Raw genomic sequence first — 20,268 nt, 5'->3', positions numbered from 1 at the left:
CATTTGTATGTATGTGTGTGTTTAGATGTGGATATGGACCCTAGATCACAATGGACTCATTAAAATACATAAAGTCCTAGTCATTATAATTCTGTCAAGGGCCACTGGAATGATCCAAATCTACCAAAGTGGAATCTTATTCAGAATCACTAATGTTAACGTCAACCTGGATTTCAAAATGGAAATCAGTTATTTTTCTAACTTTTTCGTGTTATGCTTGAGATTTTGATGGATGTTTGTATTTGTCGCAGTGTTTGACAAGGACTAAATATGGAAATGTCAAATTTAAATTAAATCAAAGGACTAAATGGTCTACATTATGTTATTCATCAGAGAATATGATATAATATATACTCCCTATATGCTTTGAGCAAAGCTTTTGCTTTAATACTACAGGTCTCCACTGTATAATTTGCGTCTGCATCACATTCCCCACATGAATAGGCCAACTGACAAGAAATCATCATAATGCATAGATTGCCTGTCAATTCACCTCTTCCCCCCCAATGCTTGTAACAAAGGCTTATCTTTCCATTCTAAAGATGTGCTTTTGAACACTGTACTGCATGGTAGAAAATTAAACCCTATGTTAAGTACTTGTTCACAATAGCGATGGAACAGGGAACAAACACAGATCACACTGACTAAAAGTTAGATTTTGTCTCCAAAAACACAACAAAATTAATTAGTCATTAGATAATTAGTCTACCAGTGCTTGCTGATGGGCTCAGGTCCCTCCTCTTTAGTAACGGTGTTCTCTAGTGACCCTCTTAATGACCAGCCACGCATTTGCTGTCAGCCACAGCCAGCACACTAGACAACCCACAGGAGAATGGAGTACACTTGGTGCCAGCTAATGCTGTAAAATTATTGCAAAACCCACAATTTACATATGTTTATGCAATGGCTACATTTGGGCTTATGCACACTTTTAAGGAAAAGGAAGACTTAAAAGCACCTTAAAAAAAACAATATATGAATCCATATCTAAGAAGGACTACAAAGATTATGTATTGTACAGTCTTTGTCAACTGCCTTCCAGGGTACCAAAACATCGAGCACTATAACTTTGCTTATATTCCCATGGGCATGTGCTGAAGTGCTGCCTTGAAATTTTCACTCTCATTTTATAATACATCAAGTGTTCAAGCATTACTCTGGCTACGCGTGTCATCACGCTAGGAGACTAATGGATACTCAGAAACAGAGCTACTACTGGTCTGCATGCACAAGTCAATAACAGCACAGCAATGATAAGGTGTACCTGTCTTCCACAAATATCTACATCGATTTAGAACACTTAAAAACAACAGGAGAGGGACTGGGCAGTATTCCCTGTAGAGGAAGCCACCAAAGCTGGAGGTTCAAAGAGACAACGAGACACTACCCATGCTGCCAAGGCATGCAGCAGTGATCGGCAGTCTGTCCACTGGCCATCATGCCCAGTTTGTCATAGAGCCTCTCTCAAGTAGGTACAGGGGCTGCTTGGCAGAGTGAGTTTTAAGGTGGCATGCGGCTTTGGTTTTTGGTTCCTCCTGATCTGATCTGGAAGGAGGAGACAGCTGTAGGGTAAGCTATGGAACAGGCAGATATCTGCAGTCTTCTTCGGGCATGACTGGCACATGGGATAGTTGCTCTGTTCTAAGTGGGGGACCACAGATGGAGAAAGAGAGCAAGAACAAAGATGGAGAAAACCTGCCAGGCATCTTGGATATTTCTGAATGCTGGCATCCCATCAATAATGCTTCTTTATGTGTATGAACGCGTCTCTCATCTTCTCAGAATGTTCAGTTCTGACCACCATTTTGGTTTTAGCTAACCCAGTTTTCATTTCGAACTGTCACCTTGCAATATCCAGCGATTATTCATAGCTTGGCTATTTTCAAATTCAGAATATTACTTTTCTGCTCCATGTTTTATATTTGTTTTTATATATATCCTGTTTTTTTAATCAAACCCAGCCAAGTAAATGCAAACTTCAGCATGGTTATTCTAAAAAGAACATAATAAAAAAGAAGCATGGTGGCTAATTTTCTGCTGACCCCTATTTTCCTTTTAACCCACTCTGGATATGTACTTTCCACTTTCTTTCTTTTTTTCTCACACACACACAAACAAAAACAAACAATCCACAACTCAGTGAAAGAGGTCTCGATGGGGTCAGCTATCACCATCAGAGCTATGAAGCATGCTCCTATGGGAGGAAAAGGTGAGACAGAATGGCAGCAAATGACTCGTCATAGTCAGCTCTTAAATAATGCATGAAAATTGTTAGAGCATGAACAGTAAACCACAGAGGGGAGATATGCTGATGGGGGATAGAACGGGGGAAGAAGGAAAGAAAAAGAGAACCAGAGCACTTTGTAGTAATTAAAAGTGCCTAACCCATACAAGATTCATGCAGTGGCAGAAATATTTCAAGTCGTCATCAGACATGCTTGTCAGAACAATGTGCTTGTCGTGCACACACAGTCGCACAGCTTTTGAGCGCAAAAAGCCCCGGGAAAAGAGTATCCAAACTGCCGTACCAGCAAGTATTAAATAAATAAATCAGTCCAGTGACACTGATGGACAATTCAGCGGCATACTGTAGCAATGCCTTTGGGTGGAATTGTGAATCAGTGCCTCTGATTCACTGATTTCTTTATTTAATAATTCCTAATATTGAGTAATCAGATCACAGCTCACTGACACAAAGTCACACGCAGTGTGGAAGAGAGGAAAAATGAGAAAATGTTCTGCAGAATAAAACTTGGAATGAAAAACAGACAGCTTTTATAATGTTAAATGTTAGATTTTCCTTCCACAGGTATATGACCAGGCAGATCCAGTGTCTATACAGCAGTCAAATCAGTAAAAGCCCCAAAGCCTTGTCAGTGTAATCCCGATACTCTTCTATGTAGAGTTTATAGTAGGGCCATCCAAGGAAACTTTGAAGAACCCCATGCCCATAGCATTATGCAATATGGTGCAGGCTATTTGTTACTTTTATATGCTCCCAAGACACATAAGCCCATAAAGGCATAAAGTGTATCAATCTCTGATAGATTGGTATGATAGGTCTGCGGGCACAATGCCACAATACCATCAGTACTAACTCACACTGTATACCCCAAAGCTAGGTCAACAAATCTAGGAAATAACTCCAATCTGCTACTGATCACTTAATCTACATTATGTAAAAGGAAAAACATCTTTGACTGATTAACCTTTAAGTTTTACATGGGAAGAATATTTCCTCTCTAAAAGGAAAAGTTTGACATTTTGGAAAATACACTTATTCACTTTCTTGTCAAGAGTTAGATGAAAAGAGATGTTACAATTCCATTTTTCGTTCCTGATACCAATTCCGATACATGACCTTCGGCCAACACAGATTACATCTGTTAATATATATATGTAGAAGCCTGTATGACTGCTATCACTGTTGGCACAAAATGGCAAATGGCCCCGTTTCGGGGCTAAAACATGACATGCTTTGGCAGTATCGGAGGACTTTTCCGATACTGGTATCAGAACAACTCTAAAGATTGACACAGCTCTCATATCTGTACTGTAAATATGAAGCTACAGCCAGCTGGTTGGCACAGCTTAGCACAAACACTGGAAACGAGGGGAAACCAGCTGGTCTGGCTTTGTCTAAAAGTAATAAAATCCACCTACTAGCACCTCAAAAGATCATTAATTAACACGTTGCATCTGATTTGTTTTACATATAACGTTTTTAGGGAGCGCTACATATAATTTCTTGATCGGGATCAGTAGCTTACTGGAGTCTGCTGGTTGCTAAGCAACTGGTCCCAAATGTTTTTCCTGAAATGTCAAACAGGCCTAGAGCATAGAGTAAAAATATAATCTAAAATGAAGGCATCAAACTTCCCCACCAAACCGACACACACTACACTTAACTGAAATGTAATCACCTCATTGTGACTAGCTCCCATATCTCAAACACTTACAAATTGTAAATCTGACCCCAGTCCTCGTTCCTCAGTGGCAACCCACATTTTAAAATGTGGCATTTGGCTGAGGCAACAATGCTGCAGTTGTATACTGGGGACTTTGTAAGTAAACATGAAACACACAGTAAAAAGGAATTAATGACGCCTCAACATTTACTGCATAGTTATAGGTGTTTAAAATGATGAACTCTCAATGATGTGAGGAACAATTAATGCAACTGCTTTGCAATTACTGAGTGTGAAAGCTAAATTCATGACACTTAGAGTAATTCAATGCCATCAAATGGTAAGCACCTCTCTGGATATAAACACCAGTTGAACACATTCAAAATGTAACTGTAATAACAGACCATACACATAATACCAGTAGTCGTCTGAATCATCTCATTGATCTTCAAACTTGAAACATAAAATCCACCTCAGCGGTTCAGACAACATTATTAGGTTATTAGGAAACAGACCACTGTTTAATGTTCTTTTGAAGGAAAAGTAGAGGATGTAGATTTTACTGGTTAATGAGCTGCATTAATAACCTTGGAGGCTACCATTCTATGTACCTACTTTTATATCTTTTTTTTTTATTTGCAAGCGATGTTACACATTGCTGCTGTTTTAATCAGAGCTCATGTTTCTCTGAAAATATGAGGTCAAGACAAACTAAAAGAAATTCATGGACATGTATCCACAAGAGTCAGCTAGTGTTCCCAAATGAGTCCAAATTCACACAGACACAGTCCTCTCCCACCCTGTGCAGATTATCTGTTGTTTACTAACCTACTTACCTCCTTATTGTTGAGTGTGTGTGTGTGTGTGTAGGGGCGTGGACTGTGTATTTCCATGGCAATGAACAACATTTCCCTTGCCTCCAGATAATACTTGCTCTCTAATTCTCCTCTATGAATTCACATTTAGGACACTGGGCCAAGACTGAGGTAAACGCATGCTGGGAAATATATTACAACGCTTTAGGACCAAAGGAAAACAAGTGCCAGAGAAAATATGTGAATATACAAATGTTTGTGTGTGTGTTCACATGTGTAATTTAATAACCATATTGGATTTGTGTGAGTATTAGTAGCAGCAGAGTCCAATTGATTTGAGATTCACATCAGTCACAGAACGAGGGCTATAGATCTCAGCTTAGACTTGAAGCAGAAAGGAAGGGGGACTTGCAACAAGACTCCAAATTGAAAAATATTAGACTTTCAGTGAGTGAGAAAAAAATAGGACATGGGACACCATGCAAGATATAAATGTGTCATTCTGGCAATACATTACTGCTATATGTTAAAATATTGTTGTCAAAGAGAAGAATGAATAAATCATCCAATGATTAAGAAATGATTCTGTAGAGAACTTGTATATTATTGTGCAACTTAAAAATCTAAGTAAAATGCTTGATAAATGACTGGAGAAACGTAACAAATGCAGATGCTTCCATAAAAGTGTACTGCCATCCTACAAACAAGCAATTACCACTCTATCAAGCTCCGTAATGTACAGTATATAAAATGCTGAAGAGGCCCTGGTCTCAATCTAATTAAACACCTATGAAACGAATCCATCTCTTTTCTGGATATGATCATAGTGAATTGTTGCTTTCCTCCAAAGTCACTGCAACCAATAGGCTTTGTGCGTGTTCATGCATACATGCAGTATAATAAGTGCAGTTACTTGCATGCAGACCCACTGTGTGCATGGTCGCAGGCACAATCCAGCATTCAACTCTACTTTTTGTCATCCTGGTTCATTGGAATCGACTGGAGTTGGGGCTTCAATCTTGTAACATTAATGAAGTATTGATCCACCCTGCTCTCAACACCTGCGACTGATGGGGAGGAGCTTGGGAATTAGGACTTGTGTCACAGTCATAAAACAAACAAATACACCTTTTTACGATTTTACACTGATGGACTAGGATGCATTCTTTTTAATCATGTTCAGTAGTTTTACAGAGCTGAAATTTTTGTCATGTCTACAGACCTTATAGCTGACGCATTAGTTATTTCTTGGCAAACTTCTGCATAGGTGTACTTTTAAACATGTTCTAATAATATTCTCTTTTCTAATTGAAGTGTCATCAAAATTCACATGGGGAAGGGTTAAATAAAAACAAGTTAAAACTTTTTATTTTTGACGCCATCCATGATCAATGAACTTCGATTCCCTTGCTCTCCCTCGTCTGTACGGTCTACTGACAATCGCACATGCTCTGCAGAGAAACAAAGGGACCCAGACGTATGCCTCCTCCACATGCAGCTCACCTGCTGTTGTGAAAACTGAATTGCGAGTGGAAAATTCCGAAACGCAAGTTGTGTTGTTTAAGCAATGTTATAAAACATACTGCTGACAAAGAAAGTCAAGGCAGCAGACAGATGCAGCCTGTATGCGTCTGTTCCCGAATACAAGCGAGAGAAGCATAAAGAGGTAAGAGCTGTCTCTCTTACGGCACAGCGGTGTGCCGTAAGAGAGATGGGACCAATCTAATCCAATAGCGGTATCGGGTGCCGATACTGACGCAATTCACTAATCGGATATCAGACCGACGACGCGATCCACGTACCGATCTAAATTGCACATGCATGTTTTGATAAACTATTAATGTGCTATGCAGTGGGGATTAAGAGACTGAGAGTGACTTGCACAAAAATGACACTGCATTGGTTTTGCTGTGCTAAGCATTGGCAATAAGAACTTATTCTTGAAAACTATATTTTTCCCACTCTATCCCTCCCTGGGGGATTTTAGCCTTTTTTCTTCTTCTATCTGAATCATTCCACTGAGCTGTAATTAACACAGCACAAAGGCTGTATATCCCCTGCCATGCCTGTTGAACAAATTCCAATTCAATGGTTCCCGATGACTTAAACTAAATTAATAATTTAAATTTTGTCTTTAGAAATATGCACATAAAAAATAAAAACATACCCACTCCAGGACAAAAACACAAGTCAAGAGAAGAACCCCTTTCAAAGTTAATATATGAGGCCTCGCTCTGTTAAACAGCTACATATAAAATTCTAAGCATAGGTGGAGGTAAAATGAAGACTATTTATCAGTCCGGCATCAAGCCCAGCTTTAATTTCAAATGACTTCTATTCAGCTCAGGGGTAAAAGTCAGTTTATCTCAAGTATCAACACAGCTTTAACTTTAAATCCAATAACTTTATACATATTCGGATCTGTCTATTCCTTGTCATTTACGTTTTTACCACAGATATTTTATGTCTTCGTTCCATTTCTAAATATCACTCCAGACTGAAAGATGCAACTGAGCAGCAGCATGTGCCCCATTTGCTTTGGGAGTTTTAACCATGAAGTAAGAAAGTTTGTAAAAGAAGGGGGGGAGCGCAAACAGGAGACAACACAGGAAACACTATAGGAGACAAACAGAGCCAGAAAGGCTGTCATTGTGACACAGGCCCTCGGGGTCTCTAGGTCATGAAAGGAAGACAGCCGTTTGTCACCTGATGTGACACTTCACACTGACACTTAATGAAATGCCCAGATCAATAAATGATCCCATCCTTGCTTCTTGAAATGAAGGAGATCAGTCACTTCCCTCGGTTGCTGTGTTGCTTCGTTCCTACTCCCCTCCTTCACCACCTCTCTCTCTATTTCTGTCACATAAAGGCCTACACAGCCACACCACACTGTGGTTCAAAGGAATAGTTCGAAGCTAGAGCCAATAAATGGTTAGCTTTGTGTGTGTGTGTGTGGTGTGTGTTTTGTGTGTTGGTGTTGTGGTTAAAATTTCACTACAATTCTACCTGCCTATGATTATATGTGACAGTTAAACAAAAGCTTTCTAGCTAACCATATCATGAAAATGTCCACACTGACTTCTCATAATGGAGACTAACAGTTATAAGCCGCAACAAAAAACATAACTGTAATAGACAGATGAACCCAGATTCTGTATCTGCCAGCCTGCTTTAAAAAATGCCAGCAATTCACTTTATTTTTACCAGATCAATTGTTGAATTTTTGAGTTATCAGATTACTTTAAACGGTGGCACTCAATGTCACTGGTTTAGAAACCAATAAGAATCACACCAGAATGGACAGCAGGTCATTGGGCAATTTGTATTGTAAAACCCTGTCACATGCATTGAAGGGCCAACTGTGTATTGACTGCATGTCAATACTACTACAAAGAGGAAATACAGTCACAAGGTGGAGGAACTGAAGACATAATTCAGTCAGAGCATCTATCTTTCTCTGGCCTTCTCCTCTCTGCTACTCAGTAAATGGCCAGTGGGATGACGGTGCCTGTGGTGCCCTCTTCTCTGAAGACAGATATGCCCTAATGCACCAGCAGTTCCAAGTACTGTTGAAGATGTCAGCCTACACACACGCGTACATACAAAGCGTGGTATGAAAGCCTTCTGGGGGAAAGGTCTGTCGCCTCCAGCAAAAACATGCATACAGACGAGCTGTAAGGCAGGAGCGATGAGGTAAAGAGATGTGCACCAGTTGGCTCATTTGACTGGCGTATAAGTTATCACACCCTTAGTGGAGGAGAGCATACATATCCAAGGAGAACGGCCAATTGTCCAACAGCTAGCTGCTGTGTTAAATTAAAATACTAACTTTAAATACAGTAAACGAATGGGGATTTCACAAGACCTTTAGATCAGTGTTACTGAACAATGTGAAAAAACTAGATCTTCACCAAGGTTATACTGCATCTTCTATTCATCCTGCTTATGGGTAAAATGTATATTTCATTAGGAAACATGTATTGTGCACTGCAATGAGAAGCCCACTTATGTTTCCATATAATAACAGTTAGAGTATTGTAGAGTAAAATGTGCTTACTAACTCCCATGTTGGAGGTCTATTGCCAGCTGCAGTGAGTGGAGATAGTCTGCCAACACCGTGTCTACAGTTTGTTTGTGGCTACATCTTCTGTTCTTAAATTCTAACCTTGCTATAGTTAGAACTGATTCAACTTATGGAGCTTTGGAAATATATTAATTTAACTTCTCAAACACCTTATTAGTTAGATTACTCTGCTGACCATCTGACAAAAGCCATGATCTGGAGGCGAATCACATTCACTGTAAAGGATGGCCATCGTACGCTGTTGAACTCTAACACTTGCTTAACTGATTAGATTAGATACAAATTAGATACCCTGCGAGTCTGTTAAGGTATTCAGGTCATCACAGCTGCATAATAGGACTCTGTAGAAAGAGATATTAAATTTAACACTGTTTACAGAGGGATTCTTTGCTCTACATAGACACTTCACTGGATGAGTTTTAATCTTCAATGGATTGGAAAATTAGGTCTCACATCCATCACGTCACCAGCCACATGCATGATGCCATGTTGTGAGCAATTATTGGCTGAAACTAACAACTTTGTTCATCATTTTTCATTCTCTTACAGTTAAACATTCTGTGTCCCGATGATCATCTGCTCCTCAGTGGTAATGCTAAAGCAAACATTTCCTTCTTTACATGATCAAGCTGTGCTCTGTCCTCTGAAGTCTTATAATCACTAATCAAACTTTTGCTGCTACTAAATCCATTAATCAACTTTTTAAAGTCATATTTAAGAGTTGAGACAATGGGCGGCTGCTGTTATGAACAGCATCAGGGAATGATGCTATGTCGTGACTGCACATTACTGCTGCATATGAGAAACACTGCTGGGCTCGCAGATAAGGACTGAAAAGGAAAGCCCACCTTGGACTGGAATCAGGCTCAATATATATATTTTTTGTTTTGTATTTTGAGTTTCTGCACAGAAGTTTGTTTGTTTGTTTGTTTGTTCTACTGAAATATCAATGCTTCAAAAGATCATATATCACTTATCTGATAAAAACCGAAAATCCAATCCACAAGAGCAACAGCTTACATTGTTTTGTTTTCCTTGAGAACACACTTTGATATAGGTTCGGTTATATCGTTGGCCCTCCACTAACTAACTGTAATACTCTCAGACGGTGTCTAGACTAAGGCTAATAGTAAATGAAACTGCCCCATAGTTGGTCGACTTTGTGGTGTTTGGGGGGTTACTATTGATTGCTCCCAGCTCTTGCTTTGGCTGGGTCAATAACTCTGGCAGATCAAAATAGGGCCTGACACCAAAATAAAGACCTTTTTTAACATTTAGTCTCAATAAAAATGTTCTTATTGAGTATGTAAATTATCTACCTGAAGTGAAGCAAGTCTATTAGTTCAGGGAGGCAATTCAAGTGGTACTACGCTCTTGATCTGCTCATCTGTCAGCTGAGTTCTTGCATTCCCATTACCAACTGAATGGTCTTTCTTTCTAAGTGTCAAACTTAGTTGCTGCTGGAGCTTCGAATGCATGCCCCAAAGCTACACCCGTATACACCTGTGGGTTTTTAAATGTCCAGGGAAATTGTTACGGTTTCTGTTCTGCAATAAAAACTACCTTGGTGAAGCAGATCATGTTTGGCTGTAACTAAATTAGGTGCTTATATTTATACAATTCCCATTTGTTCTCAATTAAAAAGCTAAAAGAATTCAGGCAGGTTGTATTACATTGTTGCAATGTGACTAATGAAGGTTATACAAAGGATATAACACATACAAGTGATTCCAATTACTTATTATTAGTAATATTAAATGTGATAAGCGATTATCTGTATTCACATTAATGTACAAACACATTCTTCCATTTTAAGTTAGTGGTTGTCTGTTGGGAGATTTTATGAGGCAAGGGAAGTTCATATATCCAGTCTTCCCACACTTACCCTACAATTACATTTCAAAACTTTTTCATAACTTTAAAAATATCATGAATATAATAGTGTAGTGTAATACAGATCAGAGATTTGCAAATCAAATCTTTTCCGAACATTCAAACCCCAAATTTAATTCCAATGAAACTGCAAAAGTTCAGTAGTTTTTTATCATACATAATATTCTACAGTGACTGGCCAACAGAGAATCAGTTCTACTGCTCGGAAAGTTTATAATGTGATACTACTCTACTACAAAAGCTCTGCAATAAATCTTTGTTTGTGAAGGTGATTGCTTTGTTTTTTTGTCAAAACCATCAGAGTGGTATGTTAATTTTTGATGATGAGTTTGTGGTGGTATTGGATTGGATTGCATTTGTAAGGTGCCCATGTAAGGTCTTCCTATTGAAAAGGTCTGAGAGAGAGAAAGAGCAATTTACAGCCACTTGTCCCTGAATGGCATGACGGTGGCAAAACAACAAAGAGCAGAACTGGCTCATAAAACAATTATAAGCTCTTACTGAAATTTGTTTCATGTTAACGCTACATGAACACAGGACTATTAGTAACTGACATGCCACAGATAAGATGGTTTGATAAATAATAATGAACCATTCACAGGTCTGACTTGGGCACCAGGGAGCTGACAAGTTACATAACTACCCTTGACTTTTGTGACGTCTTAATGAGTGGTTAGCTGAAAAGGGGCAGCTATGTTGAGATAAAGCGCATCTCATCTCTGGGTTTAATGGAGATGTGGCGATCAGCCTGGATAAGTGCAAATCTATGAGCAATTTCTGGTAATTAAAAACTCAGTCGGTGGAAATTTCTATTGTTATGGTGGTCTGATGTGACTCATGCTGCTTAATGTGGCCATCACTTAAAGAGTCCCCAGAGATGTGAGCGTGAATGGTTCGGTTTGTGTTAAGGAAAGCTACTACACCTTAGAACATTTAGACTTAGCATCTATTATTCTGGGAAAGACTACTGTATCAGTATCAGTATATTTAACCCACAAAGGACCAAAACTACTTCTAGAGGATATGTGTACACAAAGTACAAAAAACACATCACAAATACAAAAACCAAAGGTAAAACAATGAAGAAAATAGTGTGACATCTCCTGTGGCATTTCCAGAGTATGGAGGGTAATAAATCAGGCATCTAGTAACTCAATCTTCAAAACATTACTGCATTCAAATACAACCCATAATACACAAGCTGACCACGTTATTAAAAAGGTTTATCTTAATGGGAAACACATACCAGTTAACTTTCCATCAAGCTGGGTTTGAGTAGTGCATAAAGTCCAAAAGATAATTTGGATCTCACCAACAAATCCATAAGTCATTTCAACTAATCAAGCGCTAATGCATCATGTTTGTGCAATTGTTCCAGTCAATTACAACTTATCAGAACCAAGCAGAGAGAGGGAATGCACCCCATTAAGCTGCTTGGCGTTTACTAGCTTCTGATGTTTACTGAAATTGACTAATCGACTGCACTATGGTAAAAAACAATGAGTGTAAAAGCCCAGGAGGCCTTGTATAATTTTCTGTTTGTAGTGCAGCCTAAATGCTGAGATGTTGGGCTGCTCTTTAGTTTTGGAGAGAAACAGAGAAAAAAAAGACAGATCCTTTATCATCGAAAACACAGCACCAGATCCACTTTAATTGGAATGGCAGGCCAGCCAATCCTTTGTGAAAATCCAAACCACCCATGGAAGCCTCTGAATGTAATTTGTGATGGACAGATTTTCCTAGAAAGAAAACACAATCTCAAAACAATGAATGTGTCATTTGAGGTCTAGCCATCTGATTAACCAGTCGATCAGCAGAAATTTCAGCGTTTGGACACTGTACGAAGCTTTGCAAAGCTTTGAAATCAGGTGAAGAACAGCAGCGAAAAATAACCACCTTCACATTGGCAGTATATTAAATGCTCACCCTTGCCCTAATCCTGGCATCATCTATATAACACTAGACCTAGCTCCTGGAAAGACAGTAACCATATATCATAATTGGGGATTGTCAGCATTATAACTCTCTGTCTAGCATTCAGCAGCCTCCCTCCCAATCACCTTCCTAACATCCTTAGGCAGCACAGCTTGCAGTCATTGGGCATGCACAGAGGCAATGAGCAGCAACGCTCAATCATTCCAGTGCAACTCTCCCGGCCTATTTGTTTCAGACTGAAATGCAGGCTGTTTACAATAATATATATGGTTATTGGCATTGCACAGTAATATAAAAACAGACACAGAAATCGCGTGTAGAGGATCACCACCCAACCTTATCAATTGTGTACACTGAGCACGCAGCAACAGCTATACACAGGGATATGCTGGGAGGGAAAAGTCCCACAGACACAGAATGAATCTTCAGAGACACTAACACTGATGTCAGCTCATCTGCACCCTAAAACAATAAATGGTAGCAAGAGGCATCATGGATGATTTTACATTCATTTCACGCTTGGTGCCACAATGATCCAAGAGGCATCTGTGCCCACAAAATGGCAGCTTAAGCTCAGCGCTTATTCGCTTAGGGCTTTGCACGCTTTGCATGGATTTTATTAGTGAGTGCTGCAGGGTGTCAGAGTGTGCAACTCAAGATTGTTTTCGCCTGGTAGTCGAGAAGTAGCTTGAGGAGAATCAGTGTCCATTTCTAATAACTAATAATAACAACGCTTTTTTGGTTTCAGGCAAGGTGCTTTGTTCTCTGATGTTGACCACTTGTACGTTCTAATTCTATCCCTTAGGGAGCTGAAGAAATATTGCATCCACTGAACAAGATGCCATTAATCACCTGCAGTCTGCACCAGATGCTGTTCAGAAGGGTTTGTGGCACATGCAGTGTAAACTGACATCTGAAATTTGAATATAGAAATCGATTAATGCAAAGACATATAAAGGTATTTAAAGATTTGATTGGAAGAAAATCCTCTACTGCATTTTCTAATTCAAATAGCCAAACAAGGCACAACCAACTACAGGGCAGAATTTGATTATCACATTTTCTTTTCCAATTTTCCAATTTGGAAGAAAAGATGTGAGATGAAGGAGGAAAACATTTTAACAGAGGGGCTGGGTGACTTGGGAAAAGAAAATGTGAGAGAACTACAAGCAAGAACAGTAGCAAAGGAATAATAAAAAAAAAAGTCTTCCTTTAACCTTTTCAAGACTTCAAGGGTGTTTACAAAACGCTTACAAAACTGAAAGAGCAGCTTGTACAGTGACGTAAACTGGCCAACTGTGTGTCCATGTGTCACACAGTTGGCCTGAAATGTTGTGTCAAATGTAGCACTTTGACTTTACTGACACTTAGACCGTCACCATAGACAACTGGTTTGTAGTTGCTGCAAGTATAAAAAATACTTGGGACATATTATGGATATCAGCTAGCATGGAAAATACACTGGCTTCAAGGTTAAAGTTTTCCCTTCAGTAAATGTAGTAGGTCCTACATCATTGAAAACAAAATACACAGATGAGAAAATCAAGTTGTTAGAATCATCTTAAAAAGCGCTCTTTTTTTTTTTTACACAAAAGGTGCTTTCCTATTAACCTACTTCCTTGTGCACTGTAACCATGACAGCAGGTCACAGGCTGTGTTGTCCTTTAGTCCTGAGCATAGAATCCAGGCCATCCTTTTACACAGCAACTACCTTAGCCTGAGGTAAAAGGAAGCTGGAGTGTTTATTATGACTTTAAATATCCCATCAAGGTCTTGTGATGGATTGACACTGGCAATGGGGAGAGGAGCTGTCTGTTTACTGTGATGTGAGATACAAGACAGGGGGGAGGCAACACACAGCAGTGTTCTATCTACATGAATGCAGCCTGGTGGATGTTGCCTTGGGCATGCTATTGAGTGACGCGGAGGACACATTATGCAGCGGCTGCATCGTTATTCTTTTCTTCTGCAAACAGTTCAACAGTTGAATAAGGACAATCTTGTCAACTGGCAGCGGAAAAACACTGGTGAACCATGCCAAAAAACACAGACTGAGAAAGGTCTTTGCCAATCTGGAAAGTGGAACACCACTTAAGTCTATGACATTTAAGAAAGGCAAGAGAATAATCAGACATTGATATTTAGTTAAGCAATCAAATAGCATATGCCTTCTGACTGTCACCAGAAAAACAAGTCATGAGTGAATGAGCAAAACTGAGATGACTTAATTATGAATGAAAGTAAGACACTCCATATGAACCGGATCCTTGTGGTGATGCACTACGAATGAACCCAGGACTGTGGCCCAGGTAATGGGCCTTGGGTTTTGTGCTCCTCTTGGGAGGGAGTGGCAGGGGAGCGGGATGGGGGGTGGCGGGGTAGAGAGAGGGGCTGTGAGAGATGGGGAAGCAGAGAAGCCATGACGGAGCTACCCGTGCAGGCTAATGGAAACCACATCTTTCTTCCTGTTTTCTTGTGCATTACCAGCAGCGAGGTCTCCCATCTTCCTCCCCTTGATTGACCTGGCAGCAGCTGCGGCTGCCCCGGCCATCTAGATCTCAACAACCGGGCTTAGCCACGGCCACTGCTTTTAACACCTTTTTCAGAAATATCTTTAGCTTTCAAAAAGCCATTTGCGTAACTTTCTCCGCGGTTCCAAATAGTGCACCTCATCCCTTCCACCACTCTCCGTTATATCTGAATGTCACAGGCAATTCTTAGCTCTAGGCAAACGGAGAAGAGGGATGGAAGGAGAGAGGGAGCGGTGGCCCAGATAAAGCCCTATAGAACTGCAGATACCCAAACAGCTCCAGATAGGCTTCCCCCTGCAGGTAATGATCTAGGATAACTTTAACCTTCATGTGTCTTGACCTTCCACAGAAGAGGAAGGGAAAGCCAACAACCCCAAAATGACCTGGCTGCAGTGGGTGCAATTGCATGAACAGTTTATTTCTTCAGCATTAAATTGGCATCTCCTCCACCAGGTGCACTGCACTTTCATTACGAGGCTGTGTCAAACCTCCAGACATGACTGACTCTGATCAATTAGCCTAATAGCTGCCTTGCTGTGGTGCTCCAGGTGAGAACTGGCTGCCGATGTCACAAATTAATCACCTGAGTTACTCTAATTAATTAAACCTCTGGTGGAGGCTGATAACGACTCTCCCAAGAGCATCTAAATTGGTGGTCCGCATCTGTGACATTTGGCTTTGAAGATAACGACTACAGCTAAAAGTAGCATATATGGGTCTACTGTTGGCTGTCACCCTTAAAAAAGAAGCAGAGGTCTGTCTGGATTACACAATTAATCAATTAGTTGATTAACTTTAGTACAACATTAATATATACTCCTTTATTTTTATTTGTTTCACATCGTGACCAATGTGAATGAATAGTTTTGATCAGTTAGACATTATATAGGTTTAATGACCAATAAATAAGTACTGTAAGTAAATATTAGCCCTGGTACATATGCCATGATAATATAGTTTGAGTTTATTAGGTACAACTGTACACTATTGTGATGAAATAAACTACCAAGGCAGTGTATGATACATCTGTGTATCTTTTTAAGCTCAGAGTGCCAGAAATGTTGAACAAGCCATATGGCAATTCCGGCTGTAGTTAATGACTGTGATGTAATGCACTGCATTAGATTGTGTATGATACACATCTAGAGACCCACCCCTTAAAATAAATCTTTAAAAAAAAACTAGTGGATAACTTCATATTTTGCTGTCTTCAACTGAAGCTCCATTAGTTTACCCTGGACTGAATTATTTTGAAGGAAAATTAAACAATTAAGTCTGAATATTACATAACCACTATATAACCATTTTCTTCTGGCTTAGCAGGACAAGATAAACTGCAGTGAGGTCCAAACTTAGACATGCCCAGAGCCTTACTGTATTCATGGTGGCCAACAGAGGCCCTCATCTCTCAAGACGGGACCATCTCCCTGGGAGAAGGAACTACCCACACAGCAGGGATGCCATTAGGGACACTCTCATGAGGGAAAAGCACCACCTTGTGTTGGACAATTGTACTACATACACAAAAACCCCCCCACAAAAATCAAGCTAAACTTTTGCTACAACTGACCATTATAATTATTAAGGCTTACTGTTTCAGCCAACAAATCCATTCATGTCACACAGGACAGGCCTCAGCTGCAATTTGCACAGACAAAACAATTTAGTGAATATTTTTTCAGTCAAATCATATGTCATTACACATACCCTACCCTTCACACTCTTGTCTTTTCTAGATTGTGTAGATCTCTGTTGAAGGCGCCTCTTTTAGCCCATCTCATTTCCCTTACTTTGTCCAGGTGGAAGCTGGAGGGCATTCTTCAGATTACATGTAAAACCTGCTTACCTCTGATTCGCTCAGGTAACAGCCTCATTAGTCTGCCCCCTGCCCATACCTGGCCCTCCCTTCACCCTTAGGCACCTGCCGTTTGCCACAGGTGGGCATGTAATTGCTCTGTGGCATGGTCATGTTCTGAGTGGTTAGGAGAGAGCAGCCTCGCTAATGAGGCTGCTCAGTGTGTTGCTTCTCCACTGCTGAGAAATGTATGTGTATGCGTGTGTATGTGTGAACAGGCAGGTGTGTGGAACCACATACATCTCGTATACTGTTGTAATACAACACAGCTGCTTGCTGCTGCATCAGAGACAAAAAAAAAAACCACAAGGGGAGAAAGAGAGCCAAAGTTTGAGCATGTGTGAGACACACAGAAAGGTAAAAGTGTACTTGGAGAAACTGATTTATGCCTGCATTTGTTTGAGAGGGGGGGGGGGGTCATTGCTTTTTTTTTTTAAATGTGCAGACACAATCAGTATGGGCATGTGATCACGTGCATAAAAGCTATTGTACGTGGATTTTATTAAGTAGTTAGCAATATTATGTGGGGTATGAAGAGGACACAAATGCATGATCACTCTGTAGTTCTCATCAATCACCCTGTTCAGGTTGTGTAGCAATTTTATAAGGGCTGAAACCGGTTTGAATACTCACTAGTGGTGCACTGTTTGTAAGTGGCCTCCCCTTGAGTGCTGCTCCTGGCCTGCTCCTCTCCTGCAGTGTGGTGCTTTCTGGTTGCCACAGCACCCGGAGCTGCCGTCAGCTGAGCTGGCGTCTGGAGGTCTGCAGTGACCACGGATGATCAGTTACCGACAACAGGCTATACTCATTGTGTGGGTGTGTGTGTGTAAATGGTAAAAGACTTCTGAAATATACTGCTGGCAGGATAGAGTGTTTGTGGATGTGGGTATAAACACCAAAAGGAGTAGGTAGGAACTTAAAAATGTGATCAAATAGAAAAAGGTGACCAAAGGCTTGTAATATGGTGAGTTAGGTACAACCACATGTCAATCAGCACAACTATTGCCACAACAAGACCACAACAATATGAACTGCAACAGCTGTATGTTTCACTCTGATAGTTTAATGGGTGCCAGGAATAAAAAACAGAAGTGGAGTGTGGAGACATGCAAGCCCCTGAAAATGAGACATTTAAATTCTGACATCAAATGATATTTAAGTTTTTGGCCACATTTATCACAGCTCCTTTCATCTTGTCATGGGGGAGAAAATCCCCCCAGATTCACTGTGGGTTTTGAACACTGCTGCAATTGGACATCCTGCAGTGCTGGGCTAATTGATAGCTTTATAGCAGGACCTTGACTGGAAGATGAAATATTTACACTGCTGTATTCCTCCTCTCAGGCAGTTGACTTCTGCTCTTGCAATATTCATTTAGCATCCTGTGCTTTTAGTTGCTAAAAGAGGAAATCAAAAGCAACAGTGACTTCAGAAAATTGCTTCCTCTTTGATAAGTTTCCCGCCTGACATGGAAGAGTCAGGCCTCTGTGGCTAAAGTCAGAAGTCAATAGGCCCTCGGGGGTTTGGGCTGTGCATACTGTAGATTATATTTTAAAAGAAAAATTCTTCTTGTGCAATTCCCTCAATACACTTGTTAGCTTTAAAATATTTAAATTTTAACCAAAAAGCGAGCAGACAAGAACTAAAAAGAGGAATAATGTGTGCCAGCGTCTCATCTCTTTAAATTGGGAAAAGATATTTAATGGGGAAAGCACTCACTTAGCACTTAGATGTGTTTCTGATGTAGCAGAATGGTTTTGCTATCTTATGCCTGTAAATTCAAAATATATTAAGTGCAGGAAGGGAATGGTCTTCATGGCCAATCAATAAAAGAAGAAAAATAAAATCCAGTGGTTTGAATTCTTTCCGATTCTGTGTACTTTGCTGAGCATTGAACATATACTGTGTTTTTTGTCCTGTTGCTGTAGAGACAAACAGTGACACAGTTGAGTGTTTGTGGAAGTGTGTATAAACACCAAAAGGAGTAGGAAGAAACCGATCAAACATATTGCCTTCCTTCCTAGATTAATCTGTAAGTCGGGTAATACTGTAGTGTAATATTTTGTGCATAACATGTGCAGGTGTAGTTGCACATGCACAAAGACATGTTTTGCCTTGGCGAACACACAGCTGGACCTGGCTCAACGTAAGGAAGTGTGTTTATTAGCCTATTCCCATGTGGGCAAGTATACCAAGAGGAATATTTGCATACAATTAGATGCCTTTGTGCTCAGTATTTGACCACTTACATTAAGTAAATACTTAAAAGCTAAAGTGTATCATTTAACTACATCGTATATGTGTGTTTCTATGTGCACAAACCTAATTTAGATTTACACTAAATCCACTCAGTACTGCTCGGGGCTGTTTGGTGAGTGTACAGATGCACAGTGCCAGGCAGACAGCTAGCACAGAAGGTACTGTCTGGAACACTGGAGCCTCGGGCATCACTCCTTTCTGCGCCACATACGCTACATTAAAAACTGACTGCTCCATCAAGCATTACTGGGCTACCCTACAGATCTTTCCCCTAAAAAACGGTTTCTATTCTCTGAAATGATCTATCGTAGGCTTTCTACAAAAAAAGAGAGCGGAACTACACAGCTGAAATGGACTAGCTAAGCCTCATTATTCAAGTGAGCAAGTATTCTTCCAAATTGTTTATATATTTAGATAAACAAATGATGCTCAGCTAAGTGTTATTAGTCAGCTCTACCAATAATATAATAAACAACCATCCCTAGATAAAAAGAGGGCAGTGCAGACAAAACAACAAGCATTTATCAAATAACAGGAGTTATTAAAGTTTATGATCTTGCAAAACTTTTCATAAGAAGCCAAGTACTCGTAAAAGATTTATAAAGGTGGTTTGAGCCTGCGTGTTTACAGATAGCTGTTAAAATACCCCGTACCTGCACAACAGTGTAGAGATGGGAGTTTAAGTTTTTTTTTATGACTAAAAATCCTTCTTTTTAATTTGCTTTGTTCAAGTGTTTTTCTTACCCCTCTTCCTATGCACCTCCTTGATCTCTTCACACATGCGGTCGAACTCGGGGTCCAGCTCGGAGGCAAATATAGCATGGGCAGTGTCCTTTAAACTGCATGCTCGGTGCCTGATCACCTTGTCTGAGAAAGAAGGAGACAGTGAAACATAACACTAGAGTCAGACACAAAATGGTGGTTTTCTGTGTGGATGTGTGTGCATGAATGTTCAAGGGCATGTCCTTTGTAACACAAGATATCA

General features: G+C 40.0%; 1 protein-coding gene across 2 annotated transcripts in view; it reads right to left on the bottom strand.

The window, feature by feature from the left end:
- atad2b (ATPase family AAA domain containing 2B) overlaps window positions 1-20,268 on the bottom strand; it is a 72,554-nt gene that overhangs the window by 25,409 nt on the left and 26,877 nt on the right. The window contains exons 23-24 of one of the 2 annotated variants that reach the window (XM_035678625.1): window positions 20,028-20,150; window positions 17,658-17,786 (exon numbers count right to left, since the gene is read on the bottom strand). In XM_035678625.1, the coding sequence (XP_035534518.1) occupies window positions 17,658-17,786; window positions 20,028-20,150 (252 nt within the window). The remainder of the gene's footprint in view (window positions 1-17,657; window positions 17,787-20,027; window positions 20,151-20,268) is intronic. The other variant, XM_035678626.1, reaches the window with a different exon arrangement.

This window comes from Morone saxatilis, unplaced genomic scaffold (genome assembly GCF_004916995.1).
Source record: "Morone saxatilis isolate NCDOM2014 unplaced genomic scaffold, NCSU_SB_2.0 Contig7, whole genome shotgun sequence".
In the NCBI taxonomy this organism is placed as follows: domain Eukaryota; kingdom Metazoa; phylum Chordata; class Actinopteri; family Moronidae; genus Morone; species Morone saxatilis.
Note: the sequence above shows the minus strand (reverse complement) of the source record. Positions and strands in the feature narration are given on the sequence as shown.